The sequence below is a fragment of the Pocillopora verrucosa genome, chromosome 8, assembly GCF_036669915.1.
Source record: "Pocillopora verrucosa isolate sample1 chromosome 8, ASM3666991v2, whole genome shotgun sequence".
NCBI classification, from domain to species: Eukaryota; Metazoa; Cnidaria; class Anthozoa; order Scleractinia; family Pocilloporidae; genus Pocillopora; species Pocillopora verrucosa.
The window spans coordinates 20,861,778-20,887,740 of NC_089319.1; the positions used below are offsets into that span (position 1 = coordinate 20,861,778).

Here is a 25,963-nt window from a genome sequence, read left to right on the forward strand (position 1 = left end):
AGTCTCCTCGACCAGTTTCCAATGCAATCTTTTCATCACCATGAAGTCTGTTGATAAAATGGCGTCAGAACCTTCAGGCTTACTTTAGTAAAGTTACCATGGGTAGAAAGAACAAAAGTGGTGTGTCTCCTCAGAATCAAGAGTCATGTCATAAGCTAAATTTCTTGCATCAGGTAAGTAAATTTTTTAAGATTATTTGTACCTAGCTCAAATGCTGTCCAAAGCTGATGGTTTAATATCTAACTGCTAAACAAATACACTTTAATTTTGATTTAACCACTATTTTCTCATAAAAACAAATATTTGTTCATTATTCTACAGGCTTCCCATGTAGTGCTGGCCATCAACCCAGAAAATGTGGAAATGTCAAGATTTTATGCAAGCACAATGAAATCAACAGCTCAAAAACTTGTGTTTAAATTGTATGTGTTTTAAATCAGCACTTTATTGATATAAGAATATGGTAGGATGGTATGGAAAACCTATAGGATTATCATTTGTGTTGGATCAACGCTATTTAATTTATGTGGAATGTTGAATTGGGGGCTGCATTTTCCAGCAAACAAATAATAAGACTACTCACTAGTCAGATAGAGGTTGTTATTGTGATCTTAACACTAAATTCCCATAGCTAATTTACAAGGAAATGTGTTGTATTTGGAGGGGAAGAATTAACAATCAGCTCTTGGGAGTTAAAGGGTTAACTGATCAAGAAACCTAAGGTCAAAACTGGGTGAAACAGTCATGTAATGTTTTCAATGCTGGATTCTATATTGAAAGGTTTGGGTTCTACCCCTGTCAGTGTCATACTGTTGTGTCCTTTAGCAAGACCTGACTGACTATTTCCAACAAGGAGTTTAAAGATTGTGAACTATCAGGGAAACCTTACAAAATTCTTGGCATAAGCAGGAAGTAAACTGCCATGTACAAACATCTCATCCAGGAAGAATAAATAGTTGTATTGTTTTTCTACTCCACTGAATTATTTTTTGCTTCTATCGAATGAAATTAGTTTAGTGTGGGAGATGGCCACAAAATGTCACATGACAGTTAATTTTTTTTCTTTGAACTTTAGCAGAGAGAACAGCCCTGTTACCTTATTTTATCAACCTCTTACTCAAAGTAACAATCACTTTATTTGAATATATTTGGTGTGTGTAACCAAACTGTTTCTTCTATCAGGGATCCAAGCATCAAAAGGACTATTTGCAAGCACTGTCATGCTCTTCTCATACCAGGAATTACAGCAAGAGTCAGAGTCAGACGTAAGTTGGACTAACATCTTGAGTTTCTACATGGAATGTAGAATATGTTTACCCTGTCCTTTTTTACGCAAAAAATAACCATGGATGCTTGAAGTGTTATTTTCCAAAGAAGCAGGTGTAGTGTTGTGGCAGATAAAAGTTATAGTTACATGGAGATTTCTACTGTGATACATGTTGTTCAAAAAAATGAGATAAGCTTTAGTGTGCCATATCCAGAGTTTGATTTGACAAGACTCCATATTTCTGGACTTGTAGGTATTAAGTCTTGGTGTTCTTTTCTTCAGGGAGAAGAGAGAGACACATTGTGGTTACATGCCTGGAATGTCAGACCGTCAAAAGGTATCTCTGTAGACCTAACCATGTTTTGTGGAGTGAAAAACACAATACCACCAAGCAGCAAGATAATGACAACGATGAGGTTGTGCAAGAAAATCAAAAGGAAAGACAGGAGAAGAGTTAATGATTGTCAGTCTTGAGAAAAGGAAAAGGGGCACTCTCCATTTTTTTACTGCAAGGATTTTCTGTCTGGAGGAGCAGAAGAAAGATTTTTCAACCAACAAAATTGAACAGGACAAGTGTGATCCTTCTGCATAGAGTTTACTTTTTTCCTTTTTAGAGCATACATACTCAAGTGTGCATGAACAGAAGCCAACAACTGGATAATTTATAATGGCATATGTTTCTAGTGAATAGAAGCAAACAGTAAAGTGAATTTTGCTGTTTTCCAGTCATCTCAGATGTTAGAAATGACAATACGCATTACATCATAAACATGTGACACACATCACAAAACTAGGAACACATCACACTTTAGTGGTCTGGCCACCCAAGATGATAGGTGGCCAGTTCCAGATGTTCTTTCTGTAAAACGGAGTGTAATAAACAACTGCACCCTTTGTTTTATTTACTGAACACTTGGAATGGGCTAGGATTTTATTGAGTATGTAAGGATTCACATGACTATGAGTCAATGAAAAACTATTTGCTTGTGAGACAGCACTGAAAAAGTAAAAGACTGTAGGATGAAATAGGATAATAAGGAAATTTCTCACCAGGCATAACTACTTTCACTGTGTGATCAACTAGTTTGTATGGATTTAGGTGTAAGGGAAAGCAATTAAAATTTAAGTCAAATTTTCCTAAGAAGAAAAGAAAATGAGTTCAGATGAAAAACAAAATGTTTCTTATTTTTTAGTAACAAGTGAAACATAATCCTTTGGTCTGACTGCTTCTTTTTGCTTTTGGCAATTAATTCCTAATCTTAACTTATTCTCATGATTTTCTTTCTGTCTGTCAGTCTTGCCTGATTTGTATTATTAACTAACACTCAAGGAGTTTTTTCTTCTATTTTTCGGGTTGACCTATTATTAGCAGGTGTTTACACTGTTGCATTGTAAATTGTAAAGCGAGTCACTCATTAGAAAGGTGAATAATTGTAAATATTGGGAATCAAAATGATTCTAAGGGAAATGGTTTTGGAAAATTTTGTAAACAATTTGAGGCAAATCTGAAACCATTGATGCGCAACTTTGGACAAGCAGCGGTCATTTATCGGTACAGTTTAATCTATCTGAATTGTAATCATACCTTCCAGTCAAATTAAAACGTGTGTAAAGTATTTTTATGAGAGAAGCGCTAAAACGCTTTGAATAATAACTCGACGATTAGAAGATTTGCCAATAATTCTCAAGACAGCTCATGCAAACCAAATACTGTTATGTAATGACAGGAAAAAGCATTTCTATATTCACGCCGTATCAGCTTTGAAAATCCAAATCCGAGAAAATGACAGGTTTGAATTGCTAAAATTTAAAGGCGTTCTTTGTCCAAACGGAAATAAAATCTTACCAGTAGGAGGCCTGTCAAACATGAAAAGATAATTGCCCTTGAAAAAACAGCTTGCTTGACTTGTGAATTTCTTGAATCTTTTGTATATTGTGTTGCATAGACAAAGATCAATTTTCTTATCAACATTGACCGAATTAAATTTTTCAATGCTTCTGTTGATCCTTTACAACGTTACTTCTTTGATTTGGTGGATCTCGCCACTAGATTATTACTCGGATTCTTTGCCATCATCTTCTGAGGCGTGAGAAGGCGAGATAGTTCTTGGGGTTTGATTGCCTTCCTTTGTTTCTACATTTTCCGCTGCGGCACTAGCAACGCCGTCAAATCTTGAACTCGTGGCGTCGCTGAATTCATCGCCTGACAAACCACCCTGGCTAGTATCTCCGTAGTTCATTCCGTGTACGTCAAGTGAGATATCGACATTTGTCGTCACGCTAGTTGGAAAAAAATGCGCTTGTAGGTATCCAAATGAAGTAGGATGATGACGTACCATTGGGTATAAATTATTTCTTTGAGCGAGGTTTTGCGTTCGCTGTGGGGCTGGATAGTAAGTGTTTCCATCTGGAAAATTAACTTCCGCAAATCCATGACCTCGATGAGCGTACAATGGTGTAGTAGGTGCCATCGGGTATTCTGGCGGTTGTGGTCGATGAACCCTCCTGCTCGAGTTATTTCGAATCCTCGGCGAATATCCACGCCCTTCTCTTCTTAAATGTCTAGTCCAAGCACAGCAACAGACGATAAAAATCACGCCGAAGATTCCCACATAGCATAGCGTGGTCACGATCAGGAACTTGGAATCTACCATTGTCGGGCTTCGCTGTCAACTAGGCCATGTGATACGCACAATGTTCTCTGACGAATGTTTATACTATTAAATAGCAGACGCACGTAAGGTCAATAAATCTGTCAAAGCGTTATTCTCATAATGAAGAGTGCTAATCGACTCGTGCGAGCCAAGTTCGAGCTGAATTTTAAGTCTTCCCACTTGGGGCGTAGTAAATGATTAAAAAAGTCTCACACTCTGGCGTAGTTTCTAAACTCGTGTCAAGTACGGCAAAGCGACCTCAAAATCGTCACTTTAATTTTCGGAGAACTTCTGATATTGTTTTAGAACGCTCTCGAATGTTTGTGCGCTGCCTCTAAGCAAGCGATCGGAAACACAGTTGAATGAATGAAATATCCTCAATAAATGAATAATAAGAGCCGACGAACACAACAAAGAAATGTCAGCGGAACCGAGATAACACTTATCGATAGGGGCAGGAAGGGTGGGTCAGTATTGACCGTGCCATGGATCTATTAAAGTGTCATTAAACTGAACAGTTTCTTTTTTCAAAAAATATAATGATTTAAAGCATCTGAATTTTAATAAATATATATAACACAGTTCTTACAATTACAACCTTGATAAGTACTGGAAAGTCACCGAACACACAGTCACAATGACAATCCCACTCTCTTTAGTATAATATCAGTTCATACCAAGAAACTTAGCCACTTTTCACTCAGTAGATGCGTTACTAAGGTACTATGCTTTCCTAAAGGATTTTACCTATGGACATAAGACCGATCGCAGTCATAAATCGACTCTCTGCTTTTGCTTGAACGTTTTATACTGACGTGCACATGTACAGTTAGCATGCCGCTCGCCCCTTTAAAAGTTCAGTTTATACGACAATGTTTAACTAAAAATCCAAAATTACGGTACAATTATTTTCCCGATACGAACGACTACGGGTGTTGAAACCCAAAAATAATACTATGAAACTACGAATCTGCTATAGCTAAGGTCCAGCCCAGCTAACCAGATCTATACATATTCATATACGCGCTCACCTGGTGAGCTACTGCAATTGAAAAGTTTTGTTTTAAGCGACACACACTCTTTGCAGAAGTATATATTATGTCATATAAATTTTATATTATACTATAAAAAGGGAGATCTTTGTAAATGCACGTGATGTCATATACTATGATGGGCAAAACAAATCAAACCAGCGAAATTGATTATATATTTTCAACCGGAAATATATTTTAGAGCCCTGTGTAAAGCGTCAGAGCAAATGAAAACGTGGCTATCTGTGACATATACAAATGAAAATATTTACGAGACAAAATCTGCCGTAACTCGCCGAGCGCACTCTCGTTCGGAGACAACCACAGTACCTTCTTTATTGAGAGTGGAAAACGACGCCTGAAGATTTTATGGATCCTCGTTATGAACTAGCGAATCCGTGATAAAAATGGAAATTAACCCTTAAACTCTCAAGATCTCATTAGTAATTCTCCTTACTGTCTGCCATATAGTTCTTGTGATGTTAGTTTGGAGAATCTATTATTGGATCAACTAATAATCCCCTAATTACTGTTTTTCGTTATTCTCATCACTTGTCTGCTTGATATTGAATTGATATTGTGAGGAGAAATTCTGTCTTGGTCACTCATGGGAGTTAAAGGGTTAACGAAGATCAACACCAGCGACAAACGTAAGTCATAGTTAACGTAGACCCACGAGCAGTCCCTCCTTTCCGGCAAAGACTATTTTGCTAGCGCAAAAGACTTCGCTGAAAAAGGGGGAATACGCATGGTCTATAATTTGAAGCAATATCTTAGCAACCTTTTTTTCGTATCCGGTTTTTTTGCGGTAATTGATTTTTCTCAATTTTTACCTCTACTTCCTCACTTTTTGCCCTTTTTTCCTTTATTATTTTTTCCTTTCTTGCTTTTACCGCCGCGCCTTGAGTCGTCATCGTCATCATCATCATCATCGTCATCGTCATCATCATCGTCATCATCGTCGTCATCGTCGTCATCATCATCATCATCGTCGTCGTCATCATCGTCATCATTATCGTCATCGTCATCGTCATCTTCGCTATCTTCAGTCCTCTTACTAGGCGCCTTATTTTCCGTTCGTGAAGAAGTCGAAGCGCTGGCTTTTTCTTCGCTCTCTCGTTGTTCTTTCTTCTCCAAAAGGCGATACCACGCCTTTTTGATGGCCAGCATCTTCCATGACTGGTAGATTCCCCACTTGTTGACTTCCAACAGGGCGAATCGCATTCTTCCAACTCCTTCCACATATTGAGGTATGCAAACGTTGGGGTGTCTGTGTTTAACGAACACACGTCGATGATCTTGAAGGTAATACCGTATAACTTTGTTTACGTCTTGTTCAATGGCATCCTGTTCTTCATTCCGCTGGAGAGAAAAATAGAAATGAAAATTGTAATGAAAAAAGTTCAAATTAATCTGAAACAAGCATTCATGTTTCCTACAGGCATAACAGTCTTTTAGAAATTGGGTAAAAACACAAAGACGAAAAAGGAGGAGAGAATTTGGGTTCATCATAGCCATAACTTTAACCGTCAAGTCACGCTTTTCAAGCATTTTGTTACGTTCTCACATTGTCACGTAAATGTTCCTCAAGCATTTCGGGCAATCTTCCCGACGGCTGGGACGAGTGCTAAAAGTGCTGGAAAGGAAGTGGGGAAACATGGAAATATGCCACGATGAATGAGAAATTCCTCCCTTGTTTTCCTAATCCTTTCCCTCCTCCTTTTGGAAGAAATAACCTGAACAGAGTATCATCGATAAAAACTGAAAGAGGATTAGGATAGATAATTAAGGCTAATTGGATGGATGAAGAAAGATAAGGAAATATTTTCAAACGTTTAAGAATTAAAAAGGCTTAGAAATGGTAACATTTACTTCACTCTGTAAATTTTTAAAAAATGATTGCAGTTCAATGTCCATACTAGTTTAAAAAGGAAGCGTTTAAAAATCCTTCAAAATTTAAGGTTTCTTCCATAAACTTAGTAACATTCAACCCTTTTACTACAGGACGTGATTGGGATTACTGTTACTGTTTACTATTCATTACTAATACATTATAATACATTATCAATTTATTTCCTGAAACTTAAATCACCACAGTTAATAATGACGATATGGATGAAGTCATCAGTATTAACACAATAAATTTAACAATGTTACTTGATAATCATATAAATTTACTGATCACTTAACAATCCTGGGTTACTTGCGGAAATGGCAAGCCGTCATGACAATTGTTATAGTTATCAATGTTGCAAGTACAAATAAATGAAATAAAAGGTTTAGTGTTAATGTGTATATCTTACATCTGACCTCTTGACGCTCCTGTGCGATTAGTAAAAGACTAAAAATTTTTTCTCACTTCAGAAAATCTAACATTGAACTGTTTGGATGAGACTTATGCTTCGGAAAAAATCTTAAGGTGAAATTTACTTACTTGAAAAGTTCTCAATTCTTGTTTTTTAACAACAAACTCGTTGATAACCTTATTAGTTCAAAATGTCTTGAAAACAGTTCTAAAACACATTTTTATTGATTGAAAGTCACATTCTTAATATATATATATCTGATATATTTTAAATTTATGACTAGCCAAGTACTCTCCACATGAATGGTTCGTTCAGCCCCACTTCAATGTTTAAACTTGTTTTGAAGATGTAATTGCGTTCGTTTCGATTTTCCTTCACATTTATTAACTCCTTAAGATATTATTTAACCGATCCAAAGTTCATTGCATTACCGATACTTTTACAGACAAACATGACTGAAAACTTTCAAGATTCTTTCTAGTTTTATAGGAAACTGATGGAAAGATCAGTATTTCTCGCTTGAAATTAAAAGATAAACTTTCAGCTGATTAATTCCACAAGTTTACAAATTATGACAGCCTGTCTTGCACTGGACGTCAATTAATACTTTATGCCAAATATCATCTATACTAAATCATAGCCTACGTGTAGCCATACCCTCCACCGCTGGGGGGAAACCTTCCGTTTCTGCTTAGAGGGAGGGTACGGCTACAAGTTGGCTTCTCAATTGCGGCCCTGAAGTTGCTTCAGCCGGTGCTGCTTATGATTAATCTCTTTCTAAGTTTTAAGCACCGAGGAAGGTCAAGCGATATTATAACGAAAACACCGAAGTTTAGACGAATCAGTTACATTAAGTCATTTTCGGATTAAAATGAGATAAAAAATATGAAGCTCAATTCGCAACAAAAATTTTGGCTAGCTAATCAAACCAAAAAAAAAGTCGCCATTTAGAAACTTGACCGTTAAACTTCGTTTTAATAAACAGCATGCAGAAATGTTTCTTTTTAAACTGTAGATACTAGTGCGCTACAGTTTCTATTCCTTTTATGCCACATTTTATGGTAATCAATATTTTTTAGCTGGATTATTCATTTTATCGCCTTAAACGCAGAACTCTCGAGTTATTAAAATTCTGATCACGTTAAAAAGAACGTCAGCTTAATTTTTTTTGGTTTCAATGTAGAGAAAACTTGAAAAGAAGATAGACTGAAAACAAAAATGTACAAATTTGCATTGACTACGTGGCGACATACTGGAATTGATCTGCTGTAACTGCTCCTTGAGTTCCTCAATAGAATCACCTCGCTGCAGATTTCAAACCTCAGTTAGTATAAACACAAACATTACTGTACGTATATATGAGATTTTGGAGAGTAACGTGAAACTGAATTTCACGTTGGCAGAGACGCAAACTTTCAGTGGGAAAATCTGGTCACTATCACAGAGACGAAAATAACTTCTACGAATAAAGACATGTTGAAAGTAATCGGGAATTGTATTGATCAAGTGAAACAACGATGCGAACTGAAACAAATTATAGAAAACAGCATGGATCCATTTAAATATTTTTGTTGACTCTGGGACAATTTTCAGTAGGTGTAGGTTTTTGCTTGACTGAAGTTTTCCTGACTAACATTGTACAACATTATCTTGTCACGCAGCCACGCCTACAAATAAAATCAAAAGCTGCTAAGCTGCTAATTAATAACTATTTCGAACCCTGAAAAGGCACGCGTGACTACCAACACTGTAACTTCTTCATCAGAGACACTGACAGACAAGAAATTAAATCTTTCTTAATGCAGATGAAACCCGCTTCCCAGCTCTATCGTGCTGGGAAGCTCCCTGTTCAAGTGCTAAGAGAAACAACTGCACAGAGTACAACCTGTTATAATAGCAATTGTTGCCATGCAAAGCGACGTTACGACTAATTAACCAGCTGATAAAAAAAGTTAATAAATTTTAAGGCTAAGTTCTAATTTTCAACTGAGTTCTCTACCAGAAAATAAACCCAGCATAGTTGAAAAAGGAGACATTTAGTTGCAAGTGGTCTAATCATTTTCTACGAACAAAATCTCATTAACAATCGAAAATGACGAATCACCAATCAAAATCAATTGACTTTAAAGTGACGTTTTGTCCTCAACCAATCAGCTTTTAACTGGAACTACCGTGCGTAGCATATGAGCAATAGAATTTCCCGCGCTTTTTACTGGCAACTTGCCTCCGTTTCCAAAGACATTTCATCGTTGTACCATTTTAACTATCGCAGTGCGAACCATTTTGTCCATGGTGAAAATCTGATTCAATATCTGCCTCCAAACCTGATCTCACAGCGTACGAAACTCGCTAGCCGGTACCACTTTTACTCTCACTCATTCTCAACATAACACATCTCGCAAATCTCAACATGTCATTCCACAGGGTAGACAACACTCCGTGATAGCAACATATTGACGTGAAAACTATCGATGGTACTCGTGTTATTTCCGACTGATATCGGTGCTCGTCGGTTTTTAATTAGGAAGCAGAAAAAACACCGATTCCTCCATTGCACTGCAAGAGCAAAACCTTTTCCAGGGCCTCACCTCAAGAATCCTCGGAGTTTACCAGCTACAGGGTCATACTATCAGGGAATACTCATGAGCTATAGACATTCCCAAAATCACCCAAACACTCCAGTTTACAACTGAACTCACCGTTTGAGCCTCTGATTGTATTTTTTGAGTCAAGACTGTACGTAAGGTCTCAACTGTATTTTCCAGTTTGGCTACTTGAGAAGAAGTCTGAAAAGAAAAGACAAAAAGCTTGAACTGAGTCTCTTTCGATCTTTTTAAGATATTTTCACCCTTTAACTCCGAAATTACCCCGAAGTGATCAACATTTAATTTCTCCTCGCGATTTCAACGCACTGTCTCACAAAGAGGTCATGAGAATTCGCAAGCTTATCAGCTGGAGGGTGCTATCTAAATATAACACCGATTCTCCTCTCAGAAGGGAGAATAACTAGTCCTGGTGGTTAAACGAAGAGAAGCGAAAGGGAAATGAAGAGAATCTCATTTGCGAGTTTCTCTCTGTGCCCACAGAAGTGTATCCAGCGAACTGGCCCTCATTACTAGGGCTACAGCACGTGCATCTCCTCGCCTGCGAGAGAGTCCGAGGCCTTGAGTAAAGCAAGCCGTCGAGAGGGTTGCGAAGGGTCTGGCATTAATAATTGAGGCTCATATCGCAGCGCTATCAAGAGCCTGCGAGGGGTCTGACATTAACAATGAGGTTTGTATCACGGTGCTATTGAAAGCCAGCTCTCAGGCCAACATAAGTGTGACTGGAGAAAGCCGTATATCCCATGACATCTTCTAGTGGCACCTCACCTGTTGCACTTCTTCCTCCAGTTTCTGCACCTTATTTCGCAAGTCTGCGGTGTCCTCAGGCTCCTCTGCCGCCGCCCGCGGCGACGGCGTCGGCGTTGGTGTCCGCTCCGGCTCCGGCTCAGGTTCCGTCTCCCTAACAAATGGAGGAGGCGGTTGCCTGAAGAAAAAGAGTGGTATGAACATGAAAAAAATATTACATGACAAAAAAAGGGAAAAACAGAGTGTTTTAAAAACTTTGCTGTGAAACTATAACAACAGTGTTGGATAAAACAGAAGTCCTATTTCTTCTCCTAATAAAAAACATTTGTGTCACAAGGATAAAAATTCAAGAACGTTCATTGAATACTATATTGCGGTATAATCTGCACTGTGGTCTCATGAGGTCTTTCCTTTTCACTCTGACAGTCAAAAACGAAACCCTCGCAGTCCACATAACCGGAACTCTCCTAGCTTCCAAATTCGTGATGACGAGACTGAATCTGCCTGGATACGATACTAGTGCACCACAGGTTACCATCCTTCCATTGAGAGACACCTGGTTCACCACAGGTTACCCACCACCTCTCACCACCACCTCCCACCACCACCTCCGTACAGAAAACAGTATGAAGAAAATGTATACTGATGTTGGGGTGACTGTCCTGAGTTACAAGGTTTTAATATATCTTACTCTGCTGCCTTTCTCCTCTCTTCTTCCTCCTTGGCCTCCAGATCAGCTTTCAGTCCTGCAATCTGTCTTTGGAGGAGAGCAATCTGAAACATAACATAAAAATGTTGCCCAATTCTAGTCAATTAATAGTATAAAAGAGCAATATATGGGTCATGTATTGTGAACAAAGGAGAACTTCTACATCACAAAATGGATATCCTTACTGAGTCAATACGCTACAATTTTTTTGTTATTTAAAGCAAAGACATCAATATCAACACAATTAGAAAATCCCAGGAGATTCCATCTGTATCAAGTGATAATGGTATACCTGTTAACCTTTCAAGGTTGAAAGCAAGAAATGTGTTCATGGTTGTTTTTTGTTACAGAAGGCAGAGAATTGTGAGAGGTGTGCTTTTGTTTTAATCTCCTCCAGAGTAGACTTCAATCATTATTCCATAGTTTATTTCTTCACTTGAACTGTGTGAAACCTCATTGACATTTACAAAGTTTTTTAATAGTTAGAAGCATGGCATAACAACTCATACTATGATTGGCCAGAGAAACCAAGAAGAGCTAAGCATATATATGTAGGTCAACATTCCTGAATTATTTTCAAAAACTAAAAGGAGCTGATTAATATTAATTATATTTAGTAATTATTGATTATACCTCATCAGGAAGTGGCCTAAGCTTGTTTTGTAATTCTCTAAACTGCTCATCAGTGTCCTGGCGCCAACTGGCCATCTGACTTATGCTTCTGTCTCGATCATCCTTGTCTAATTTACCATGCTACAAGTAGAAAAAAAAATGTCAGACAAATATAGGTTAGAGGAAACCAGTCCACAATAAAATTTAAGTTTTTGCAGTTTTATTTTTTCAAATGATAGCTGCTTACTAAAAGACCTTCAAACAACAAAGCTTGTTTGATTTATTAACATGAATACTCATAAAAGGCGATATAAAACTTATAACAATGATGGTACTCTCAATACAAGTGTACACAAGAGCCATGTGACCCTTGATGACCTTAAAAATTATTATACTGTTTTATGTCTCAGAGAAAAAAGATCTTTAAACTCAACCTATAAATTTCAGAAAATAAATCAACATGCTTCCAAGTTTTTCAGTCTGTAGATCTTTGAAAGTTCAATGGTTTCACTACTACAGTGTTCTTGATTGCAGCACAAAGGAAATAAATTTACCAAGACAATCACTTACTAATAGGTATCTACTCATTTCTTGCTTTAAGATATAATAGTTCCATGATTTTGAAAAATTTAGAGGTCAGTGTGTTTAGGATTTAATCATTTATTAGGAGTTAGTCATTAAGAAATTTAACAACTTACAGCAATTTACATTTCTTAATTTATAGCTTTGCATCACACAGCAGTTATATCACTTTGTTTTGTTTTGCTTTGTTTTTAATCAGATTAAATTTTATATTACATTAACTTCATCCATCATGTCAACTTAAGTTTTAATCTTAGTATAATTGACAAATATTTCATGAGCATGGGCTGGATATAAGATGGTAAATAGCCAACCAGGTGCATAACATAGAGCTGGCTATTAAACCAGTCTTGTATCCAACAAGCATGAATCCTGAACATTTGGATATTTGGAGCTTTTGTCAGCAATGCAACCATTGGTGTAATGTGTTTCCATGTAAGGTGACTCAGAGTATGAGAAGTGATAATGGGAGATGAGTGAACCAATCAAAACACCACTAGGTATTTAATATTGATTTTGGAGTTTAAAAATTTAACAAAACTTGGTATTGTTTAAACAGGTTGATTATCTTGTGGTTACAAGTAAAACTTTACAACAGATTATGTTCACCTCTTTTTTTTGAGAATCCACCTTTTTAATCCGCTGTAACAACAATGCATTCGATACAAACAAGTTCAAAGTTAGTTGGTACAAAAGATTGAGTAAAATTTTTAAAAACTTTACACTTCTATTTAAGACAAATTATGCATGGTGGATAAAAAAACTCTTTAATGTACAATAACAAAATATTTTAAAATATCTAACAATAATAATCATAAATTTTGACTTCCTATTAAAAGAAAAAAGTCATTCTATAAACTTTAAGTTAAGTTTATATCTCTTTCTACCCATAAAAGTTAGTTATCTATAGACCAATTGACTTTTGTCTGTCCACCTTAACAGTTAAAATCACTTTTATCACTTAATATCAATACCACTCCATAGAGGTTGACATCAAATTAATTACAAAACCATCAACATTGCCATCTGTCGACAGTTAAGGGTTATTGATACTAATAATTTTAAAAGAGAATTATTATATTCAATAGCTTGTTGGGTTTGGAAATGAAAAAAAATCCTCTCACCTTTTCCAGTTTGCTGAGAACATCTTCCATCTCTCCTACTCGCTTGTTCAACTTGGCAAGTCTTGTGTCCATGTCTGCTAATCCCTTAATCCCTGTGTTGCTGTTCTTGTCCATCATGCTGATCAATTCTTCTTTTGCCTGGAAAACAACAGAAAGTCACGTATCAGATCAAAGTGCTCCAAAAATAAAGGACTTAATTGTCACTAGCATGTACATTTAGTGAGGCAAACACAAAACTGATCTTTAAACACTTAAACTCCTATGAACAACCGAGACAGAATTTCTCTTTACAATATCAATACATTATCAAGCAGTCACAAGTGGTGAGAATAAAGAAAAATATCAATTAGGTGATTATCAGTTGATTCAATACCAAATTCTCCAAACTAATATCATAAGAATTGTGTTGCAGACCATAAGGAGAATTACTACTGGTTATAAATTAGAGATCTTGGAAGCGAAAGGGTTAAGGAGAGTTAAATACTCACCTTAGAAACACTGTCTGAGACCTGTGAGTTAACTCCACCCACTGCTTGTTGTAAAGTGCTGATGGCCATGTTTAGTTTGTCCTGCAGCTGATTGCATCTGATGGATAGTTTCTCACTTTGTGATTGCCTGTAAATTAATGAAAGGAACATAAATCAGAAATGAACCAACAGATTATTGTTAACCCTTTAACTCCCAAGATCTCATTAGTAATTCTCCTTACTATCTCCCACACAGTTCTTGCGATGTTAGTTTGGAGGATTTAGTATTGGATCATCTTATAATCCCTAAACTGATATTTTTCTTTATTCTCATAACTTGTCTGCTTGATACTGTTTTGATATTGTAAGGAGAAATTCTGTCTTGGTCACTCATGGGAGTTAGAGGTTAATGCTTAACTATGGAAAAGACAATCTAATATACTTTATAGCAAAACCAACTAAGGCAAGTGCTGTGTTAAATCTGAGATTAAACAAATTTATAATTATGAAAGTTCTGTGGTTAAAAAAATAAATTTCAAGTTGAAATCAATTTTAACTCGATGGTTTTCATCTTTTTCTTTGTACCCAGCATAGTACTAAAACCCTGAACAGGAAAATAAATACAAATCAGACTTGAGCTTAACATCATCTTATCTTAAAAACCACTTTGAAATAGTATCTATATTATGCAAAGCAAAGTAAATTTGCTGACAGAATTCTCATCAAAAAGTTGTCAATATGGTAACTAATGATGGGTAAGGACCAAAAATTACAATTATAGTTATAAATAAAATTAGCCTACTAAAGGATTTTATGCAGTTACTCACTATGCACCATTGTATTTCTACCATTTTGTTTTACCGGATTTTCTTCAATAATTTTACTGCCCAACATTCCCCTCCTCCCCTTCAAAGACATTTCATTATCCCATCCCTGAAGGATAATATATAAAAAAAAAAATACATTACTAATTATTCAGCACATATTGACCTTGATGTGATTTCAGCATGTAACACTTGTTCTATTGCCTTCCTTCCTTCCTCCATTTGTCTTTCAAGTAACGTTATAGACTCATTAAGTCGCACAAGACTCTGGTCAGTCCTTGCTTGTGCAACCTGAGTAGAAAACATTGGGTTACTTTAAAATATAAATCCCATACACAAATAGTGTCTTGCTTTTATCGTACAATTACAAAAAGTAAATAGTAAGCTATGTTTTTTTAACCTTTGTTAAGGGGATAATTAAAAGCAGTTGTCTGATATCCATAACATTTTATAATATTGTAATATTAACATATCTATCATAAAAAGTTAAATTAAATCAATACATCTTCCTCATTTCCTTTCACACTTAAAAGGTTCATGTTCAACTTGAACAAGACAACTTCATTATTTTAGTGAAAAGTTTTGATTTGGTGTGAGAGCTAAAAACTGTGCCAAGGTTAAGAACTTTAAATGAGGAAGCAGTTACCTGCTGAGCCTGTCTAGACGATTGTGCTTCTTCGTCAATGTAAGCTTTGAGTGACTGCCAACGTCTCTCCATCTCCTCTCGCTGTGTCTTCTCAAACACAAGTCTGGCAGCTTGTTCCTCGCGTAATTTCTTGAAAATGCAAAGTAAGAGATTTCAGTTTGATGAGTTAAGAGTTTGGAGATACATCCACAACTAATAAAAATGGAGAAAATTTGTCAAAATCATCAATTCTGCCAAGCTGATTGCGCATTGACGAATTTGAGTAAAAATTTGCCAAAACTGTCAAATCCTTAAATTTCACTTGGTTTGATGAAAAATTTTCAAATCTGCCATTTTTGTTACTGGCATGCATTTTTGGACATAAGTGTGATGTAGATAACTGTAATGATGTCTAATACAAACTCTTTGGAAGCCTTATGATGAGATTTTTAGTTAAAATAGTAAACATTTTTGCTCTCAAGATCTCCTTATTAATTCTCCTTACTATTTGCCTGACAATTCTTCAGAAGTTATTCTGCAGAATTTAGATTTGGATCAAGTCATAATCCCATAATTTATATTTTCCTTTACTCCCATAACTTAAATTAATTGTCCACTTGATATGGTATTTATATTGTGAGGAGAAATTCTCTCTTGGTCACTCATCAAAGTTAAAGTGTTTTAAACAATGTAAAACTCTTACATTGCTTACCTTTTCTAACAAAGTAAACTTTGACTGAGCATCTTCTCTTAGTCTTATTTCTTTCTGTAACATCTTTTTGCTTTGCTCATCTGAAAGTTCTGCAAGTTTACTGGCAATCATGCTTCTTTCACTCTCAAGAAGGTCCTCCTTCTCCTTGGAATTCATGGACTGTGCATATAACTCTTGTTCTCTCTGATGATGACTTTCCTGCACAACAGCTCTCAACTGCTCTATACTAAAATTTAAAATAAAAACATAATTTATAGCATTATTTGAAACTGAAACAATTAAAACTGATCTTGGATAGATGTACACTGCTTGATTCCTCAGCTGTTTTGTGCTGAGAGGAAATAAAATGAAAGCCATATAATCATATGTCACATAGTTCTTTATCAAAAACAGTTTTACAAATTTGTCAGTCAAGAAACTTGTGATCCCTACCTGAGCTGGTTCTGCTGACTAGCTGCCCTTCTCTCCCCTTCCTCAGCTTCAATGCGTCTCCTCAATTCACTGGTTATCTCTTTTATGTCAGCTAATCTATACCACAGAATGGAAATGATTCATTTGAGTCACCACTGCTGCAGTAAAAATAGCTGTTCACTATTCAAGTTATTATTTAATGTACCATTAATAACTTCAACAAAAATTTAATCTCAAACATGACTATAAATCACATGCACACCCTGATTGTGAGCTAAGTCAACCAGTTAATAATTAACATCAATAATAATTTAACATTTGAAATTTGTAGGCATCAGAGTGAAAATCTGATCAAGATTTACAATACCTTGCTTCCACGATACTCTTGAACTGAAGTGAATTGGCTTCTTTAGTGTTCTGATCATCATGTTGTTTCTTCAAAGAAGACATCTGTTGAAGGAAGAGACTTTGAGACACCAAACACAATAAGGAAAAAAGCAGGCATTCTGATCTACATTCATTTATGTTCCAAGCAGTACAGTGACAATCTTATCAACTGCATTTTTTACTAGACTACCACTATTATAGTTTACGAATTAAAGTAATGTAACATGAGGATAGGGCCACAAAATTGCTTTAACTTTACCCCTTTTCCTCTCAAGAATGACCAAAGAAGATTTTATCCTAATGGCTTAAAGTATTAAAAAAAATACATTTTTGAACAAAGGGGTGATGAGAAGAAAAAAAAGATATAAATTGAAGGATATTGTTTGATTAAGCACCAAAATCTCAAACGAAAATTCATCAAAAATGGATGAAGGAAAGTGCAAAGAATTGGAATTTTGATCTTGAGAGTGAAATGGTTATTAAATAAATGGAAGGAAAGGTAGTCACCAGTACTGACTGAATGATAACTAATTTTGAAGTTTTCTTGATCTGATATGTTGCTTTAACATATCAAAGGTTGAATTACCTAGGAGAACTTTCCAAAAAAGAATTTAAGGCATTACTGGAAATAATATTTGCAGTAATAACTAAATAATTTGTGACTGTGAATATATATTGTACAAAAAAGAAAATATTAAGACCTCACATGTAGAGACAATAAATCAAAGCTCTTTTGTAAGACACTCATCTTACAAGGTTTAACAAAAGTATGTGCATTGACATATAATTATGTAATTGTGAAGGGGTTAAGAGGGCAGGAGACAGGACCAGGAGGGGTGGAGGAGACAGGAAAGGAAAGGAAAGTGATTGGAAAAGAGTCAAAATTGGTTAATCATTGACCTATAGTGTTTCTCAATTAAATGGTGTTTGGGAAGGGGGGGGAGGGAAGGAGAGTGGGAGGAAAGAGAGGGGGAGGGCTGAGTGAGATTGTCACCCCTTGTCCATTCTATAAAATTGTATCAAATGAAAGCACTTACTGCACTGTTTGTGTCTCCCTCAATTTTTTTCATCCTTTGCCTTATTTCTTGTACTAGAGTACCAAACTGTACTGTCTGCACTTCATGTTTGCTCTTCATTGTTCTCACGTCATCAATTAGAGCTCTCATATTTTTCTGCAATTGTTCTTGGCTTTCTCTCACGTCTTCCATGTCATCTTTGACTCGTTCCACATGAACATGAAGCTGTTCTCGTCGACTCAGTAACTGCTGTTGATTTCCTAATAAAGCTTGTTCCATCTGCTTGGTGTGATTAACAAGAGTCCCAACTGTGTTGTGCTCTGATTCAAGTTTTTCTTCAGCACGTGCAACCCTCATCATCATTTGAGTGTACAAATTATTTGCTGATCTAATTTTTTCCGACAGAACAAGCCTCTCTTCCCTTTCCTCCCTCAAAGTGTCTTCATTACGCCGTATACTTCCTTTCAGTTCTCCTTGTAAACGAACAAGTTCCTCTAATAATGCCTTATTTGACTGATCAGTCACATTCAGTCGTCCTTCAAGATGTCTTAGACGGCCGCCCTCATGTGCCGGACTGTTATTCCTACGCACTCCCTTTTCTGAAGCATCTGTTATAGCTGGTAAGGGATGACTGTGGGCACCAACAGTTGGTCTGTAAAAAGTATAAATTAGAGAATATTTGTAAAGGAAAGTGTCAAGAGCTCAACCTTTTTACATGATTGTATATATATAAAAAAAACAACAATTTAAACTGCCCCTTTGGAACCAACACATATTCTGTAGTAATGACCAACAAACAAATTTTGTAGTTTGATACAGTCGAAACTCTGGGCTGAATTTTCTGGATAGTCAAGAGTCTGGATAATCAAAAATATGAATATCATTAAGCTTAAAGTAAAACTGGATTATAAGGCACATTCTCAACTCACTCTGCATAATTGTTAATGTTTGCCAAAATAATTCACAAAAAAATTATTTAAGTTAACCAACAATGTTTTACATAAACCTAAGATGCTGATATAAATTCTAATTCTATCAGCCTCTGAAGCTGCATTAGTGGAAAAGCATCAACACTGTTTTGTCTTTCCACGTTGGAAAAAAGTTGTTGCAGATCTCAAATGCAACTACTTAATATTCACCAAAAAAATGGAACCAGAGAAGCAAGTAAAGATAATCGAGGTCTGGACAATCAAGGTTTGACTGTACTCGTGCTTGAGTTTTTGAGTCCAGCACTTCATAGAATTGCCTCAGAAAAACATATATTTGCATGTTGCTCAAGATATATTATCAATGATGAAAGCGTTCAGGTTTGAAGTTCACAGATCAAGGTATATGTCGGAAGATTATCACAATTATAAGCTTTTCCTTGTTGACTTTGTCAACGGTGAAATGAACTAGTCTGAGATCACGGTTTTTCTTCCTAAGGACTTTCTACATAAAACAAATTAACATCATGACTATTTTGATCTGCTTAAATTCATAAGCTTGGAGGATTTTCCAGCATTAGAGCTTGTGATAACGATAAACTTCTTCCATCTAATGCTTCCACGATAAATAAAAAAATCACTTCATTTGGTCAAAAGTATTTTTATTTCGACTGTTATGACAAAAGAAGCTTCTAATTCTGCCGTGCTCACGATTACGCATATCAACTGGGCAACTTCTAAGGAGTTTTATCATCCTTAATGGCACCTAATTCAAGAGATCTCTATTGCTCTTTGAATTTCACATAAAAGCTTCAAAACTAAATTAAACAGAAAATTATTTTCATAAACAACAAGACAAATAAATCTACGATGTCCAGTGCGATCGAGCAAGAGCTTAACTCTCAATTAAGAGAGATCGGTATTTATGAGAAAGTTATTACCGTATTTAACACAAGGCAAGAAAAAGGAAAATTACCTCAAATCCATCTCTCTGAAGCTAAATAGCTTTCCGTAACTCTTCGTTAAACATAACCATTAATTTTACGATATTAGAAGGTAATGAAGCTCTTTAGTGTGTTGCACATCCAATACGCCGCCATGTTTGTTTGCATATACATAACGTTTGCTGATTGGCTCCCGAGGTCGGTTACCCTCGAGACCAAGATTTGTTTGGCGGCGAAGAAAAGGTACCCACCAAAAAATTTTAAAAAATCTCGGTTATAAATATCGAGTTTGCCTATAGGAGCTATTTTAATGCACCTTAAAGATTTTCCGATTAAAACTGTCACATTAACAAAAAGAAATTAGGGGTTTTTTTGGCCCGAATTTGATTAAAAACCTATGCATCCGTTCAATGAATATTTTAAATGAAGTCGAATATCTCATTAATTATTAACAAGTGGGACACAAATTGAATTATATCAAGAATTCACGTCTGAAACCTTTCTTTCTGAGAAATACTCGAAAGTTCGGCTGAGCGGATCACTCAGATGAAATTCATGCAAAATATATGTCTTGACGTTGGCAACCATTCATTGATTTCATACTAATTACTTGTTACACATTTTGTAGGGATGCGTTCAAAATAAGAGGCTTTTTTTCTACCTTTAATGACAGGTGATAATTTTGAACTTTTAGAGTGTTCTATTATTTAAGGATTTCACGTCGCGTGGTATTGACCAAAAGTGAGCTTAGCGGTTATTTTCCTTGGCAAAAAAAAATTTCAAGATGGATCGGAGATGGATCAGTCGCAGGTGTGGTGAGCCTGTACTCGAAAAAAAGTCAGAAAAAAAGCTTGCAGAGCCTCCAGAGTTTTTCGCTCGCTTTCTTTCTTACGCCGCGATAGTCTTCGCTGACCGAGGAACAGCCGATGGTATTATGGAGATATATATATATCAGATATATATATATCAGAGGGATATTTCTAAGAGAGGATATTGTACGCTGCAGTGAAAACATGTCTCGTGTTAGTCTATGTTCGTCTCTGCAGTTTGCCTTCCGAACCCCTGTGTCCACAACTATGAGAAAATTACATGATGCGCTCTTGGTGTCCAATTTCTTACATCCGTACTATCACTAAGACAAATACAAGGAGTGGGCAAGTTTTCAGGTGTCACATTCAGCAGAAGTTCTTCGATTTGGAACGACGTCCAAATTCTCAAATTGCTATCGGTTCCTTTTTATTATTAGTTTTCAGAGGACCTTACCCTCTCGTGACTCTTCTAAGATATTCTGATTATACTCCCACTAAATTTATCATCCCACAAGTAGGAGGAGGTGTTGACCAATAGATCTCCGTAAATTTAATGGTTAATTCTATCAGAAAAATTGGCATTTACAGTTGAAACCAGCCAAAGTGTCAGACAGTTTTAATAGGTTGTATTTTTATAAAATCAATAGTATTTCCAGATTCAATTTTTTTCATTTCTAAGGCTGTTTGAAATGGACGGATTACTCGAAAACTTGCATGCAGACTTGAAACATGGAGGGAAAAAATGAGACAACCTGATTAGGACGACTTTAATTCATAGCTAAAATTCAGTTGCCTGTAAGAAGCAGTCAGGATAAGCCAGATTGTATAACTTGATGTTTCTTCGGTCCAGCGATCTGATAATGAGAATGGTCCATAATGTTATTGCAAAATTATCTTATTATGAGCTTTTTTCTATCGATGTGCAGCGCTATAGATTCCCCGTGGGTTCACTTAGATGACTTAAAACCCTACACCGCCGGGAATCTATTTTCTTTTTTCCTATTTTATCAAAACATTTTTTTTTTTACCACAAAAATCTATGCGCGAAAAAGTGGATTCACATACACGATCCGTCGATAGTCTACACTGACGGAAATTGTCTTCCTTTTTCTTTCTTTCTTTCTCTCTTGCTTCAACCAAGATACTTTTTGTTATTTTAAAACCAATTCGAGAAAAAAGTGTTTTAAACCGAGACAAAAACCTCAATCGAAATTATCACCTCAAAACTCAACATCTGGCCACGCAACAATAAAACGTCTGCCCAAACGAAAGGCGGAAGCTTTGACAATGTCGTTGTACAGCTTCCTACGCGGAGGCATTGTGTAGCATGAAAATGCGACACAATAATGGAAAAGAATTTTGTGTGTTTAAATTTCAGCCGGTTTTGCAAATTGACCTTAAAACCGCAGAAACATATTCCTAACGAAAAATACAAAATAAAAAAAATCATAAAATATGACGCCGAAAAAAAATAATCTTCTACACGAAAATATATAGACCCCAGGAACTTAGACAGGGGGTATAGGGGTACTACACTATTTGTCTGATTATGTTGTTGTGTCAGCTTCTTCAGGCGGTAGTTTATTAGGTTTTTGAGATTTAACATAATTAAGTGAAATGTAACCAATAAGTTTAATGTGCTGTAGCTCACTGTAGTAATAAAAGGTTAAGAATTTCTGTTTGCATCCCTGTTAACGCCGTGAGGTTTTGAAGTTTGACATAAAATTACGATCTAAATTAATTCTCCGTGGCAATTTCATTCATCTCAAACTGCAAAAACTTGCACCCGCAGCGGAACAAAAAATCGACAATCAGCCAATTATTAAAAGGTTTAGTGTTCTTCAACTACAAAATGCCGTGGGTCTCGATTCCAAGAACCCGCTTTTCTGATCAAAACTGAAGCCGGCACATCTTGTGCCATTTATATTCTACGTGAAATATGGCTCGTTCAATTACTGGCTCTTAAGTAAGCCTGCCTAATGTTATCGATTAGTCAAGTGCGGGATTCTTCAGCATGAATTTCCTCATGGCGTCACACATATTCCTCATCAAAAGATTTTCCTAACTGTTCAATTCAATAACATCTACCGACTCCTCCAATTACTTTTTTTGAAATAAATTCGCTCAGTTTAATCAGTATATTTTTGTTGTGACATTCATCCGACAGGGATTTGCTTTTCAAAGCAGATTATTTGGACAGCTTATGACAAGTTGAAGTTGTCCACTACCAGCAGCGAATCAAGGTCATTGAAACAAATTGGGATTTGTATCCGAGCCTATCTTACAATGGGTTGCAAAAGTAAAATCATTAAAAGTAGTCTGAGACTGAAATAACAGCACTATTTGGCAAATCTCGCGGCTTAAAATTTGAGAACATCAAGAATATATCGTTTTAATTTTTGGGGGGTTTAGATTGACTTTGAATGACAAGTTCTATAGTTAGAGAAACGCACGATATATTTCCTCAGTACAAAGGTATCTTAATTTCTCAAGTTACAACGACGTTCATGAAGCTGAGATCTTGATTTAAAGGAGATTTTCTGACACCACTCGATCTTTGGTAAAAGCTGACATGTTCGAACTTCTTCATCAGTTAAAAAAAAGAAATTCGTTTGGATTAAAACGCTAAGATAGAATAACGCGATAGAATAATATTTTTTCATCTCATTTTCTTAGAAAGGATATTTTTCATTTGAACTAAGTCAACATATCTCAATTTAATTTTATGAGTCTTCCTTTAGATAAATTAAATGAGCGGCATTAGGAAGTTAAAGCCCTCCTGTGCTAACTGGTTGAATGATATTTTTAAGTCGAAAAGATTCCGAGCTGAATTTTATTTCACGAGGAAAAAGAATCGATTCCACTTTTAGTATAGTAATTGTTTCTGTCACCTTGAAAACTTCGATCGCGGTAAACAAAGAAAACGTGCGCACGAACCTTGCATTAGAATCAACACAAAAACGTATCACATAAACAAAATACCTTTTTCGAGCATATGAAATCGCTGTGGAGGTTGATTGTACTGGTCCTTTGTTCCACGGAGGATTCGCCATACTTTGTACTGCTTCATCCGATTTTAGCTCTCGTTAACACGAAAATACTCTCGAGAACTGCCCTCTTTAGGACGAGATGAGTCATAAGCGAATTGCTTCTTGTCAAAGCTAACTTTTTCACAAACACTGTAAATGACAACGGTAAATTACTACGTTGCGTCTTTTTGGCTATGTAAATGCGCAGGTGTTTCCAACACAGTGTTGGCCCTGGCACCTCCATAGCAACCAGGACGCTTTTTGATCGATAAGCAAACTCAAACGAAATATGAATTGAATAGGCGAGCATTATTGAAATGTTGCAATATTGTTGCGCAAATGGAAACAATGCCCATGTCAAAACTAAGTTGACAATCTTTGTGCAAATTCAATGCTTGTCGAGGTTTTAGCGATGAAAAAAAGTGCTAAAATATCCTTGTAGTTTCCTTCAAAATAGGTGATAACTTGTAGCTAAGATGTTTAAAATTAGAATTCCAAGAACAAATATTTAAATAAACAAACTCATTTCCCTATCTTTTTATCGCCAAATGGGTTTGTAATACTGTCACAATTTTTCTTTCTACATTTCATTTGACTTTTCGTCAGAGGTTTTTGAGATTAACAATTATTACTCAAACTTTTGAAGGGCTGGTGAGTGTTTTGAAAACTAAAAGAAAAATTAATACCACATGAAAGAACTTACATAATGACAAGAACTACTTGTCAGTCATGACATTCACTTGACAGCTTTATCGTCCAGTTTTCCATATTGCATGTTATTATGAGTTAGCATAAAGTTAATTTATGTATACCACTCAAGCTTAAAAACACTGCATACTTCTTGAGAAAAATTAAATCGCAATTTAGCGCTGGGAATTTCCTTGTTAATGAGGTTATTCCATCTAATTCTATTTCTCGTAATATTTTCTACTTGATGCTGAGTTGGCTCATCTTCGAATTATATCCATGTATATACAACAACAGGTATTTTAACCGACAGATTTAAACTTCATAAATGAGGAAGTTAGAATATCTCCCTGAAAAAAATTCTCCCGCGAGACTATGTGAGAAAAACTGAGTAATTTTTCTTATACAGATAACATTATTTTAACTTTTCAAAATTGTTTTTCATAATTCCAAACGAGTGAAGTCGGCATTTTTAAGTTACGAACTTAACTTTTCGCACAAGTTGCTGCTGAGAAGGCAAATTGGTCGATCTGTATTTAAAGATTAAGACTGTTATCACAGGCATAAACATTATAGATTTTACTTAAGTCTTATTAACTGCGGAAACTAGGTATGATAATAAAATGATTCTCGCAGTAATATTTCGTCACTCAAAGTATAGCTGCGAAAACGAACCTAAGAAAAATATTCATAATAACTTTTAATATTTTCTATTCGCAGCCGCTTTACGAGCTGCCAAAAACTTGTCTGCCAAGATAATTTCATCTCCTCAAAAGTGTCTTAGCTGTGTAAAATAAAAGTTCTATTAAATATCGTCCAGTCTCACCTCACTGTAGAAGATGTATCGTTGTCTGAGACTGAGTTGTCTCGTGAGACCTGCTTCTTCTTGGCATATGGTTTTCTCTTAGCCTCGGCCATGTCATCCACACACAGCTATAAATCATCGCTCCACCAGTCTTTGTCTTGTGGGGCAAATTCATTAATAATTCAATAACGTCACAGTCTGTGACTTAAAGTGTGTGGATGTGTTTGTCTTACCTACAACGGTTATCAATTACTGCCCAGGCAGACCACGGTTAAAATCTGGGAGGATTTTTGTTCTTTATTGCATTGACAACTGGAAAGCAGACAAAAGGGAAGGTTTGTTTTGTTCTTACAATCAATAAAATTGCGAATTTGTACGTGTAAGTCGACTCATTGACATCAGCATGTTTGTAATTTGTTTGTAGTGAGAGTGAGGGAAAGTTTTGTGAGATTTGAAGATTGTCACTGCGAAGGTAAACTAGTTTAGAGTGGTACTTGGGAAAAAATTAAGGCTAGGGTTACACTTTTTCAAACGACAAGGATAGGAGAGTTTCTCAGCCTTTATGTTGCTTTTTTTAAAAAACTTCTAAGAGCCCTTGCCATAGGCCCTGAAAACACTACAGGAAGAAAAGTCCGGGACTGCCCAAAACCGCTTTGATGTCAGTTTACACCACATACTAACTAATG

At 36.0% G+C, this 25,963-nt stretch overlaps 3 protein-coding genes across 8 annotated transcripts; 1 reads left to right on the forward strand and 2 right to left on the reverse strand.

Annotated features, from left to right (window-relative positions):
• Nucleotides 1-29: 29 nt before the first annotated feature.
• LOC131782982 (ribonuclease P protein subunit p21) lies at nt 30-3,173 on the forward strand. The gene is made up of 4 exons (XM_059099717.2): nt 30-173; nt 322-422; nt 1,183-1,265; nt 1,550-3,173. The coding sequence occupies exons 1-4, from the start codon at nt 99-101 to the stop codon at nt 1,723-1,725; spliced, it is 435 nt and encodes a 144-aa protein (XP_058955700.1). The 5' UTR covers nt 30-98; the 3' UTR covers nt 1,726-3,173.
• Nucleotides 2,809-4,284, reverse strand: LOC131782981 (uncharacterized). Its single transcript, XM_059099715.2, has one exon. The coding sequence runs from the start codon at nt 3,919-3,921 to the stop codon at nt 3,322-3,324; it is 600 nt and encodes a 199-aa protein (XP_058955698.2). The 5' UTR covers nt 3,922-4,284; the 3' UTR covers nt 2,809-3,321.
• Nucleotides 4,285-4,464: 180 nt separating this feature from the next.
• LOC131782989 (coiled-coil domain-containing protein 154) lies at nt 4,465-25,414 on the reverse strand. Of its 6 annotated transcripts, none has more exons than XM_059099727.2 (16): nt 25,299-25,369; nt 23,739-23,935; nt 18,099-18,729; nt 17,042-17,124; nt 16,696-16,791; nt 16,264-16,489; nt 15,573-15,701; nt 15,093-15,217; nt 14,124-14,250; nt 13,636-13,773; nt 13,121-13,153; nt 11,951-12,070; nt 11,300-11,382; nt 10,630-10,786; nt 9,958-10,044; nt 4,465-6,314 (listed from the first exon to the last, which is right to left on the reverse strand). In XM_059099727.2, exons 2-16 carry the CDS (start codon nt 23,807-23,809, stop codon nt 5,796-5,798), a joined length of 2,625 nt encoding a protein of 874 aa, XP_058955710.2. In that variant the 5' UTR covers nt 23,810-23,935; nt 25,299-25,369; the 3' UTR covers nt 4,465-5,795. The 6 variants fall into 6 exon arrangements, with proteins under 6 accessions (XP_058955710.2, XP_058955709.2, XP_066027393.1 ...); XM_059099731.2 differs by lacking the exon at nt 23,739-23,935 and adding an exon at nt 8,512-8,563 and having other exon boundaries at nt 6,174-6,314; nt 25,299-25,414; XM_059099726.2 differs by lacking the exon at nt 23,739-23,935 and having other exon boundaries at nt 25,299-25,414.
• Nucleotides 25,415-25,963: the final 549 nt, after the last annotated feature.